Here is a 13,762-nt window from a genome sequence, read left to right as displayed (position 1 = left end):
AAACAAATAAAAAATAATTGAAATAAAAATAATATGCTTACCATCAAGAACCCTATTGATGCTAATACACTTACTGCTGGTCTTGAGGAGCTAGTCGCCTGGACCTTATAATTATAGGAGAACTATTGGCGGGAGAAGTAATAATTGTGTGGAGATCGGCTGCTCGGGGTTTTTTGGAGTTTTATAGGAAATGTTGGCTGGAGTAGCGTTTCCAAGTTGCCGGCAATCTCTGTCTATCGTCCCTTCTCTTCAAACAGTTTTGACGTTTCTCTATTTCGATAGCTTCTCGAATAATCATGGACTTGAAGAGGCGGTGTGTGTCCGGTATGGACACGGGTGGAGGAAATATTGGAATTAGTGACAGACAACAAGTGTTCCTTGGCTCTCACGAAAATACGTCGATTTAACTGGACAATATAAGAATGGAGGCAATCTGAACAGAGGATTTCATACACTCCATGGCGTTTATTGGATATTTTGTCTTCGACGAAACTGATTGATTAGGAGAGTTTTTGATTAGGTTTGAAGATTGTGCAAATACCGTGGGGTTTGCAGATTCTGCAAAATTCTGTTACACCTTTGATGTAAGGAAGGTGGACACTCTCAGTTGATCTTTCAAACCAAAGACTTCTTTTGTTTATAGAAAGAGCAAAAATTTTATTCTGTATAGTTTTCGTATCCCTGAACCTTGTCTATGAATATTTCTTAACTGTAATTAATGAATTCTTTCGTTACATTATTTGACCTTTCTTCTATACAATCAAATGTTCCAATTTCTTTTTCAATGTCTTTAACTGATCTTTGTTATTCTTTAAACTGTTTTTCAATTTTTATATTTTGACTGTTTTATTCCGATGAACTTGATACATTGGTATTTCGATAAAATGATTTTCACACAAGCGATAATTGATGATATAATTCTTTCCATTTAAAACACACATCAGGAAAGCGTTTGGGAAATTTGAACACAAGATTATTTATCTGACAGTAATGACACATTTTTGTGGGGTTTGTACTGAGGTCAGAACGGTCACGAAGAAGTTTACGTCGAATTTTGAAGTTGGATCTTAAACTGCATCGACAATTTGGAGCAAATTGTCGTTATTGGACCGAAAAAATCCAAAAATGGAGCATCAAAAACCATTGCATAGTCTGAAGGTAACAGTATAAGACATATGTTTTATGCAAGACTAATTTCCAAAAGAGGTGATATCCTCTGGTCTCCACGTAGTCCTTACTTGATGCCTCTTTTTTTTTCGTAGGGACACCTCAAACATATAACATGAGTTTTCACAAATCTGCGTTCGCGTTTGGAGGAGTGCCGTTATTTTCAAAAAATAAACTTCATTTAATTACGTAATCATCATATCTTTTATTTCAACAATACCTCACGTATTTATTTTTTCAGCCTATACTTAATATATGCACGTTATATTGCGCCACCCGTTACCTTTCTACCACTGAAGCAGTAATAACTAATTCCTTGAGTAGCGTGAAGTTTTTATGTATGCAATAAGAACCAACTATCTGGAGAAACGCATGCAATAAATAAAAAATCTACTGTCAGTTGAATCCCCTATATGAATTTAGAGAAATCGATTCAACCAGATAAATTCACATAAAAAAATCTAACTGTTTAATATAGAGGGTGTTTTTAAATTCATGCTTGAAAATTCAGAGGGTGATTGCTCCTTTAAAATTACGATGGTTTTTTCTTATAACAAAATTTCCTTAGCCCGCCCCTTTTCGAGATATCAGCCTTAAAAGGTGGTGACTAAAATTGAGTTAAGTTTTTTTTTCTAAAATTTCTGTAATTTCCGTACACTTGCATAGGACTAAATACTGGTATTTTTTTTAATATTTCTGTTACATTATACGAGGTTGAAATGAGCAACCCTTACTTTTAAGCATTTATTATGAATCGTATTACATTTTATATATTTACTACTTAAAAAAAACTATAAATTATGGTGTTTATTTTTCTTCTCTCCAGCTATTGGTTTTGGAAAAAAAAACAATAAAAAATATTTGTAAATAAAACAAGGATTTCAAGTTATATTTTTATTTCGTAAAACTTCATTTAAAAACAAATTTTGATATGCAATAATGGGTTGCTTATTTCACCCCCGTACAATATGACGAGAATATTGAAAAAATACCCTCGGTTAATCCTTTGTCACCACCTTTTGAGAGCAAATTTTGTTAAAGGAAAGACCCATCGTAATTTCATAAAGCAATAACCTCCCGAATTTTGTTGCATGAATTTAGAAACACCCTGTGTATCAGGACTTTTTATATTTATTTTCTTAAACAAATGATGTTGGATTAAAGTCGGTTCTAATAACTTGTTTTTTTATAGATTCTCGAAGTTTCGACCTAAATTGGTCTTTATCACATGTGGCGTTGCCGCCTAAATATATGCTCTATTAATATTTGAATCAATATATGTTAATCTAATTATTATAATTTTTTGAATAAACTGTATATATAATAGAAAATTTATACCATTTCATTCAAACATGTATATAGCTATAACTATTTCTGGGGGGTGTTTATTCTCATTCTTAAAAAGACTACCATTGTGGTTGTGGATTATTAATAAACTTTTACTTAAAACAATTTATTTTTTATATCTTACATATAGTTTTTACTAAACAGCTAAAATACTTTGGGTTTATTTTTCAAATATATTCTTCAAATTAAATTGAAAAAATATACCTAAAATAAATATAAGTAAAAAGTCTTGAATGAAAATTTGTTTATATTTAGAAATCCATAAGCCCCTTTTAAGATGATTTGAAACTAAAAAACAAAAATAAATTAAGTAACAATTCCAACTACTCTCCCCCATCATATGTAATACTTCCGAATAAGTGAAACAAATAGTGTACCGGTCTCTCTCTCCTCCGAGCGCTTCAGTTAGTTCTGCGCATCTTTTGCACGCATGAAGCATGCGCAGTATAGATAAAATGTCTCGAACGAGAGAGAAAATGAATATAGTCGGCACTATAACTTTTCCCATACCAACTGTCGATATAAGAGTATTACATATATGCTCCCCATATATATGAAATGCCATCATAAAAATTTTAGGTACCCAATAATTTTATTTTAGCAGTTTTATATGTGTGTTGATACATACAAATATCAATCTAAAAGTGAAACTTTATTAGAGAAATAAATGAATTATAAATTAGAATATGAATTGTTCAGTTTTGGCTCTTGATACCTCCTCATTCATGTTTTTTTTAATAGTTGATTAGGGTATACACAAAATTTTCAAAAATGTTTTAGAGGATACCTGATTTCTGCAGCGAATTTTTTTTCAGTATTTTTAGAAAAAAAAAATACATTCTGTGCATTTTAAGCAAAAATTCTTGATCAGCTCCGAAACTCCTTACGTCCCCAATGCTATAAACTGTATAAATCGTACAAAACAAGTAAGCTGAATCAGAATCATATTAAAATGACTTTAAAAGTGTTTTATACCAAATTGTAAAAGTATAGCAAAAACATTTTTGTGTGCCAGTGGACTTTGAAGTTCTAAAAAAGTAATTTACCCGCAAGGTACATACTCAAACGACACGTCAATTTTACTACTTTTGAGACAAATTTTATGTAGTAGAAATAAAATAAAGAAAATTTTAATACATTTAAATTCATTGTCTCTTGTCCAACCAAACAGAAAACCGGTTGTATTTATTGTCACACATTCACTACAAAGGTAGGTGCTTTGGCACAAGTATGGTACTATTTTATGGAGAAACATTTACTTCCGGAGATACCGGAAGTGGACATTATCTCAGGAAGGCTAACAGGTATCAAACCGTGGATAACTTTGTTCGATAGATCTTATCAAGATCTGTGTGTGAAAATTCATGATGAAAACACCAGACTAGATTCAATTGTCCTAAACGAAAAAGAAACCCGAAGCGTGGTTTACACGAATGAATCAGAAAATATCAATAGAGCAACAGTTTTGAAGTCTGCTGGTTTGTTTCCGGAAGAATATACGAAAACACTCACTGATATTCAAACTCCCAGCTTTGGTTATGCAAAAAACAACCTGTCAAGAAGATCATAACACCAGAATATCTAAGACCGTATCCTGATACCAGTTAAAAATAAATTAGAAGATGAAAACAACAAACGTGGAAATGATAAGAGAAACGAAGAAAATAGAGCAGTAAAAAAGAGTTTTTACGAAGAAAAAAAAAGCACAAAAAAGAAGGCCGAAGTTTACGTTGCTCATTCAACAGATACTGAAAGTAACAATGAGGAATATTTTGTTTGATTTTTATGAAACCCTTTGCCAATAGCCTCCCAGATGAAGAATGTATAAGTTGCAGATCCTGCAATGGTTGGTCACATTTATCTTGCACTGACGAACAAGCAATTTATGTTTGCCACCACTGCGACAGCGACTACAGACTAGTTTTAAAGAGAGATTAAGTTGTTTTTTTGAAACCTGTGTTCGATATTTTGTTTAAATATATATTTTTCAAAATAAGATTTTGAAACTTATTTATCATTAAAAATACATGTGACTACCAACCCCAGATATTGTGATACCCAACCCTAAACTGGGGTAGATTGTCACATTTGTCTTTTTGATTTCTAACAAATAAAAAAAGAACTGGATAGCTACTCAGTCGTCTTTGTCATGAAAATATTCAAATTTTCAATTTAATTTATTGATACAATCAGTTGATAGAAAATTTTTATTTTGGCTATAATAAATTCCAAATAAACAAATTCAATAAATGAAATTTTAAAAAAATATATTAATTTTTTGTAAATACCCTATTGTGCCAATACAAAAAAATCGAAGTACAATTTTTACTTATATATTTTATATAGTTAAAGGTGAAATGCCATAATTCAAAGGCAGAATAGGATTGGGAGAAGGATCAGGATGACCAAGATATTTTAGAAAATGAGCCAATATCTTCTGCGATAAAATGATGATTACCTCGAAGTTGTTTTTAACACTTTTTTGTATACGTTGAGCCTATTTAATAAGCTTTATTATTATAACTGCCAAAATAAAATTTATTGAATCCATTTTCAAGTACAGCTGGACTCTCAAATTTATAGATTCTCAAAATTGCTTATTTTTATTGTTGATAGCCAAATTGAACACATGATTTATAACCAAGCAAAGCGCATCTATAACTCTATAAATCTAGTATTTAAAAATCCAGCGATACAAAAATCAAATTAGAAATGTGGCTGCAGATGATTTCGAAATATTTTATCTTAAAACTAACTTTGTACACTTACATAAAAGTAATAATGGAAAGACAGCTAGTGAGATGTTTTAGAAGAATATGTGCACGATCACTCTTTTAAATTGACCTTTATTAAATGTTACTACTGTTTCAGAAAATTAGCAAAGATTTTGATCATATAAAATTTTGTACTTCACTTATTAGAAAATAAATATTTGAATTAATGGAATTTTCCATCATATAACCAGTATATATATACAAATCTTCCTCAATTGTAAAATTCAAAAACAACAGTTATATCTATCTCTATAGATTATTCATATTCATATAAACACAACAGTATCATGTTATAGGGAAATAAATATTAAATTTTCTTATATTAACTTGTATTTATTATAAGCAGGAGGAAATTACAAAGTTTTAGTCCAATCTCTTTGATGAGAACTTCTAATAATAATAATGTTTGGTTATGTAATCCACTGAACTCATAACATATCAACACGGAACCGATTACACCTATTTAGATAACAAACAGGGCATTTTCTCATTCAGATATTAACGATAAATAAAATTGCAAGCATAATTACGGAAGATGGGACAACAAAAGACGATATGAGAAATAGGGTGCAACGAGAGTAAAAAGCTACGGAAATTCTAAGCTCATTGCTGTGGTCAGAAAAAATTATCCTAAACACAAAAATCACAATATACAAAGTCATAGCGGAACCTATTTTAACGTATGGATATGAGTGCTAGCAACTAACAGATAGACAGGAGAAAATATATAGAGGCTATAAAATGGACTACTTAAGAAGATCCTGCAGAATATCCAGACAAAGCATATACAGAATGAACATATACGACGAAGAACAGGTCGAGTATACACGACTTCAGAAAGAATACAGACTGAGTAACTGCTCTGGTACGGATGGAGCAGAGCAGGTGGCCGAAGAAAGCATTGATTTATTAACAGCAGAATAGAAGGAGACGAGGAAGACACTCAAGGATCTAGACGAAAGGAATTGAATAAAATATGAGAGACAGAACTATCCAGGAAAACGAGTGGATAGATAGAAAAGTGTGGCGTACGACATGCGGCAAAGAAAGCTGTGAGACGCCCGCTGTATATATAATATGATTATCAAATAAATGGAATCAATTGTGATGTTTTAAACAGAAACCAAATATGAATGTTGACGTAGTGATAAATGAAAATAGTAAGACGAGAAAAGAGAATGTAGAATAATTTTTGTAACAATAAATAACAAACTTTGTTAAACACATAGGGAAATCAAAATCATAAAATTATAAAAACTGAACTAATAATACGGGATCGAATGTTAGATCATGCTTTTCACTAGAACAGAAAAGCATTGAAGGTACTTAATGATTTCCAAAAATATTAAATCCAATTGTTACAAAATAATTGAAAAAAGAGAAAGGAAACTGAGAAAATAAGATAGAAGGAATGATTATTATGAGTCTAGAATATTAATAGACTATGAAAGAACTTGAAATGGTCATGAATTCAATGTTGAAGAAAAATATACTAAAAAAAATCCAAGCATGTATTATAATACATACGAAATCAATAGATAATACTAGGATATAATTAATATTATATATCGAATCATTTATACAAATTTGTTTAAAGATACCACCTTTTCAATATGTTCTCCGTACCATCATCGAAGTAATTGGCTTGCACAAAAGTGATAAATATTGCTAAAAGCACTAAATACTAGACTACATAATACTGGTGAAACCCTTCTGTGGTATTAGCTATTAAACAATACAAAAAGCATTGGAAAATAAAATACATGGGCTCAGACGGGGAAAGACTATTACTTGGATACTATAACCACAGAAGATCTGCTAAGTGTATCTGCCTAAGTAAGAACAACCCACAAATACTAAGAGGAGTCTTATCGAGACACTGCGCCTTAATGGACACCTAAAGACGCTCGACTTAGCAAATAATGCAGTTTGCAGATTCTTACAAAAACTATAAAAATAAAATATGAAGATCTCTGGTAGCTACAGCCATCCGTCATTCCGAACTTTCTGACAGATCAGCTATAAATACTGGGTTCCCAGTATCGCAGCAAGAAAAGGGGGACATAATGGAATCGTTTCGCGGTGTACATGATGTCCTAATATACATACATACATACTGGCGAAAAAATAAAGTAGCAATAAAATATTAAGACGAAATTATCCTATACAAAATTCAATTAAAATAAATATACACTTGAACCTATATTCTATCCATTTGTACCTCAAATTAACTCCTAATAGAAATATGGGTTTGAGGACAATATATTATGGAAGTAGGTTTCAATAAAACAAACAGATTCTTGTTGACATATGTGAGTTGTATTGTTTATCAAACCAACTATTTTTCAATGATTATGAGAAAATAATGCAGTCTTTGGTTGTTATTATTAAACTTATTATTGCTGTATAATTATTTTATTTATCAAAGTATACAAGTTTTTAACACAAATAAAAAGAATTCATTACAAAATATAAGTAGGGTACATAAACCACTAAAATTCTAATATAAATTAAAAGATACAAAACTACTGAAATGCATGTAAATGATTGAATGATTGAAAAAAATAATTATAATAAATAAAGTATTCAATTCAATCTAGTTAAAATTTTGTGATATTGTTTCACATTTAATACACATTTATTGCGGGTAGCATAAGTCCTGAAATGGTATGTTCTGTAATATCCTCGATAAGAATTTCAAGTTAATTGAATTTATTATTTATTTTCCTAATGAGCAAATCAATTTCCATATTACGAGGTTATTATAAATTGATGAAGATTGATTTGTAACATTTTGTTCCATTGTGCCGCCGGGGAACCACCGTTCCAGGAGCAGGGTTAGAGGTGTTAGGGAAGGTTTAGTGCGGTAAGAATCCCACATAACTCGCCTGGCAGGTAGAAGGTTCATCCAGGCGAGTACCTTTTGAAGGTTCCCCTCTGCACCTCATTAATCTAATCACAAAAAAAGTCACAGAGAAAAAAGCAAAGGCCTACTAAAATAAAAGGAGAATCTAAAAAATTAAAGGTTTTTGATGGAAATAATTTTAAATTTATTAGAACCACGCCGTTATCGGCGTTTATTGAAAAACTTGAAACACCGGCAGATTTTTTCTGGTTTTTATTTTCTGAGGATCTGATATAAAATATAACAAATCAATCTAATTTGAAATCCGTATAAGATAACATAAACAAACCCGCTAACATAACCAAACAAGAAATAGAGCATTAGATTTGAAATAATAAAAAAAATATACTCCAATGACAATAATTATATCCCGTTGGGCAGTCTAGGTCATGATAAGTTATTCAAAGGGCGACCACTTTAAGATGGCATTAGGCAGCAACTTTTACTAGTACCCAAAGGGGAATATCTGGCAGTTGATGAATAGATAATCCCTACAAAAATATTTTGATATTTTTGCTGGTGATCGAAGTAATACACGACCTGAAGGTGCACCAACACTTGGGTGTTGTGACTCGTCTTACTGAAATAGTACTATTACATCTTTTTTGATAATTGGTTCAACAGCTCTAAGCTTCAGGAACATCTTACGAAGATCGGACTTTTGCCTCTAGGTACAGTACGCCTGAACAGAGTTCCTAATATGTATATGCTGCCAGAAAAGGGGAAAAAACAAGAACGTGGATTTTTTATTTAAAAATTTGTTACCATTGACAAAGAAGCCGTTACTTGGTTTGATAGTAAAAACTATACAAAAACATTAATTGTCCTCAAGCAGTTGAAGTATACACCCGGAATATGGGAGTCACCTTGATTTATTGGACTCTATGTTTGGTTTGTATAGAATTCATTTGAGATCCAAGAAATTGTATACACGAATATTTTTTCATATGGTAGACATGTGTATTGGGAATGCTTGGATTCTTTGGCGCAGTAAAAATTCAGACGTTACATATCTCTATTTGATTTCAAGCAAGCTGTTTTAGAACACTTACGCAAATCGGGTAAAACTGTAATTGCACGAAAAAGAGGACGTCCTGTAAATCACAGTAGAGATGGAACACCAGTTTCTGGGCATGCAAGTCCTACTCCATCCAATCCAGGCACACCAACTATACAAAAAAGAGGAAAGTTCTTGACAAAATATATCATATGCCTGAATAGATGAAAAACCGACAAAAATATCAATTTTGTGACCAAATTAATCACCACCTGGAAATTAACTTTTTTATATCTTCAGAAATCGAAGAATTTGCAAACTTCGTGTCAATTTAAAGGTAAAGATAATAGGCTGCACTAAAAGTAACAGATACCTCGGAAACAGTCTCTACATCTCGGCCAAATTTGCGAACATAAACAAAGATTTGAGTAAACTTGATATCAACATAACCTCAGTGTGAATTTAAAAAATCCTAATTGAAGTTCTTAATAGTTTCGAGATAATAAGTAACTTTTTTGTTTTGTTATTTTATTAATTTCCTCAACTAGTTATTTTATAAGATTTTTAGTATTATGAAAGCACAAGCTTTCCTGAACTTGAAGTGTAGTATAAGAATAAGAAATATTCATAACCAACAGGATGTCAGTTATATTATTTACCCATTGTGTTAGTATGTGGAACATAAAATCAGCTGGAATTAAATTTGAAGGCAATAAACAACATAAAATTGCAAAAACAAACTTATGCTTTTGCTAGCCAGGAGCAATAAGATTATGAATGGTGGTTAGAAGAACAAAAAATTGAGACTACCTATGCAGCTTCCAGGACAAATAGATATAGTAATTATGAGGAAAAGCCTTATATTTGTAAGAGTAGTGACTCAAAAGGTAAAATATAGATTAGTCTTGAATATTACTCCATTGTAGAATATATGTTTGATATCTTTAGGATACACCTCCAAATACTCCTAACGAATCGATAGGCTGGTGGATCCATAAAAATGTATGGAGTATATTTAATTATGCATTTACAATTAGAAATTAATTTGTTATCTGTTTACTTTATAAATATATTATGTAGATATCCGTGTTGGAAAAATCAAACATCTCATTATAGGCCGGACTACTGTAACTTCCTGGAAATCACACATAGATTATGAGAAGGAGATTCGTCAGCATTTGTCAAAAGTCGGAAAATCTAAAATTGTTGAGAAATTATGCAGTGGTGGGAAGCGAATCCGTTGAAGGTGATATTGCTCAACTACTTTGTGAAGAAAGGTCATTAGACATTAAAGAAGGCCATAGAGAGCTTTATTAGAGAGAAAAAATCTTGAACTCAATGTCCAATGATAATAAATTAAATGGAGAATAGAAAGGTGGAATGTAAAACATTGATAAACTTTTGAAATTCTTTGGATAGTAAAAGATACAAAAAGTACGAGAATCATTTTTGTTATACATGTATACTTTAAAATCTACCCTTTATTATTCAAGTTCATGGAAAAAACTAGTTTGATGTTGAAGAGTGAAAATAAATCAGTAGTGACTAAAAGGAAATTAGAGAGGCACGATTTCTTCCATGAAAAATAAAATTGGTTTCCTGTATTTTTTTTATAAAAAAATATTCTATGTATTTGTGGTGAAGGTGGCCTGATTTTCAAAGGTATTTTGTCTAATTAGTCAGGGTGAAGGTGGCTTGATGTCTATTTTGAATTAATAAAATCATTTATTTCGATTTTGTAGTATGGTTTATCTTGTATCAAAATAATCCATTAATGTGTTTTGATGAAAATATTAATAGTAAGTTTCTTCTTCCGAGTTATAATCAAAACTGCGGATCTTTAAATAAATGAAATACCTTAATGTTTTTTTTTCTAATTCTATATCCCCTATATTTTCATGCTAAACACCCTATAGGCATAGTTTTTCGATTAACTCAAACCATATGAGCTTTTTTTGTTCAATATATCTCGTATGCTTCCGGGAAAGAACACTATTTCATTAAGACCATACAAAACTGACTTTTCAATGGGTAGGGTTAAAACAAAATTCATTGTTGCATGACGTATTCTTACACACACAAATATAAGCGAATCTACTTCAAAATAACGATAAAAAAATGATTATTTCAATAGGTATATGAACAACAATATTTTTGTATTTTATTATTTTTAATATGGTGATTCCTCCCTAGGAAATTACATAGATTAGTTTGAGCTACCTTATAAATCGATAACATAAGGTTGGATTAAGTACACTGAGATGATTCTACGGAATGTAAATTCTGTTCCGAAATGAGATGAATGTTTCCGAGGTATCTGTAACTTTTAATGTCGACTAATTGTCGGTAAAGATTTTTGAAAGGACAATACGTATTTGGAAAAAATATGCATTAGATATTCTTTAAATATCTTTACTAATGGCAGTTTAACTAATAAAGGATACACTTATTGATTTGTATTAAAAAAGTATTTGTAAGAAGAATAGTAGAACAGGTAAATACAAAATAATAAATTGAAGAGTTTTTATTTTTGTCTTATTGTAGTAAGGCGATAAGAATTTGTTAATTTTCAGAATCAGTAGTTGATTATCAAATCAATTAAGCTTAACTATGTACTTAAAACGTAATGAACAAAATATCCAAAACATCAAAAAAAATAAAATACTCTGTCAACAACCATGAATTAACAAATGAGGGTACACTTATCTAAAAGCATTTTAGAGATCTTATTTATCACCCGTTCATACTTTTATTTACAATTATTCAAAATATATGTCGATCTGGGATCTCTGCAGTTTTAGTAAAGTGCACTTCCATCTCCTTAAATTGTCACTTTATTTTTTTCTAAAGAATACACATCCTAAAATTTATAATATTGCTGCGTCTATGCTCCTGCTGGGTATAAGAGGGCTGAGTGTACCAGCAACTTTTTGACCACGTTCGATTTCGTAGTGAGTGTCCAATGGGATACCTAAATAAATAATTGACATTATTGATATTTATTGACCAATAATAATGAAGATACTGTTTTCTCCCACTACACTAACACTCACAATTACACTGTCTGACGAGTTTTGATTAGCAGTCTGCATTTTAATTTTATAGCTATAAAGTAAGAAACAGGTCCTCTGCCTCTATTTAAACAGGTATATTGTATCCATTGTATAAATTGTTAGAAACTAGTAGATGGATAGTTTATAGACTACTTTTATTCAAAATTTAAATGAAAAACAGAAGAAATTTGTCCTACTGCCTCTTATTCTGCTTATACAATTATTGAGTGAAAATAATATACTGGATTTAGATGATTGTAATGACAAGAATGTCGGTTCGACTAGATCTATTAATGTTTGATTTAAGCAGATATTAGTTCTTTGAGAACTTTTTATTAGAGCTGGCGGTTTATTTACTGTATTTCTTCTAAATAAATTCTAGGAAAGTCTATTTATTTATTTCTATGTTTCTTTTTGTTCTAGAGCTCTGTATAATTTTATTAAGGTATATAAATGATTTGTGTAGACGCAGTAAGTTTAGTTCTTAACAAATAGTGTAGTGAAAAGAACGAATTAGTAAAAGTAAGCGCAGAAATTGTTTAAGTGATATTTATATGTAAATTATTACAAGTTAAGTGTATTGTACAGTGTATAAATAAATTAAGAACGTAAGAGACAGTGCTTATTAATTCACCTCACGAATAGAAAAAGTATAAATAAATACGAAAAATTTTACAGTTGTAAGAATAGTGTAAATAGAGACAAAGACCTATTCCTTATGGTCTAATGTCATTGAAGTACATTTTCTACCTGGAATGATATGCATCAGCTCGGAAAATTTAGTTTATTAGTATAAATTAACTTTCACTTCACTTTCGGTTTCAGAAGACAAAAACAGTGTAATTATGATTGTTGATGAAGAGGTAGTAAGCAATGTGCTAAGTATGAATATCATTAACTGTTCCATAAACTTCCTCATGGTTGACAAATTAATAATATTGGTTCATAACAATAAAGTATAAGTATAAAAATGTATAGATATTGATGTAATGTTATTATCGAATCTCAAATGTCAAGGGATAAGCATCATGGGTAAATTCTGGTATCTCCTTTTACTGTAGAGATGTTTTATTATTATTACATCTTACAATATAAGTTTGTAGTTTGTAAATTGCTCTGGCTCTCTCTATTTGTTATGACCAATACCTACAGAATCTGTTTGATCAACATCATTTTGATTAACAATATCGTCATTTTCATTTTGCTTAAAAGTTGTACACAGAATGAACGCGAGCATGACGCGCTCCATACGTTCTTAAATATCAAATATAGTTCAACTTGTTGATAAACTGTGATAACGCACACAATTATCGCGCTCTAGACGTCGAAAGTAACCAACTTTCTATTTTTTAAGCTCTGATCGTCGCTGAACGTCAAAAACATAACCTCACTTTTCTAGTGTAGTGTGTATAGTAGGTACCTTGAAAAATGACTTCTAGGAGTGAAAGGCTGATAGAATTTGTACGTGTTCATGAGTGTATAACAATCGGCTGGTTATAAGAAAACTTTGACAGAATAT

The 13,762-nt window shown here is 30.8% G+C and overlaps 1 protein-coding gene across 1 annotated transcript in view; it reads right to left on the bottom strand.

Moving 5' to 3' along the window:
* Positions 1-2,604: 2,604 nt before the first annotated feature.
* LOC130903432 (hippocampus abundant transcript 1 protein) overlaps positions 2,605-13,762 on the bottom strand; it is a 56,360-nt gene continuing 45,202 nt past the window's right edge. The window contains exon 7 of the mRNA XM_057815526.1: positions 2,605-12,161. Coding sequence (XP_057671509.1) covers positions 12,058-12,161 — 104 coding nt within the window. The 3' untranslated portion in view covers positions 2,605-12,057. The remainder of the gene's footprint in view (positions 12,162-13,762) is intronic.

This window comes from Diorhabda carinulata, chromosome 2 (genome assembly GCF_026250575.1).
Source record: "Diorhabda carinulata isolate Delta chromosome 2, icDioCari1.1, whole genome shotgun sequence".
Taxonomy (NCBI): Eukaryota; Metazoa; Arthropoda; class Insecta; order Coleoptera; family Chrysomelidae; genus Diorhabda; species Diorhabda carinulata.
Note: the sequence above shows the minus strand (reverse complement) of the source record. Positions and strands in the feature narration are given on the sequence as shown.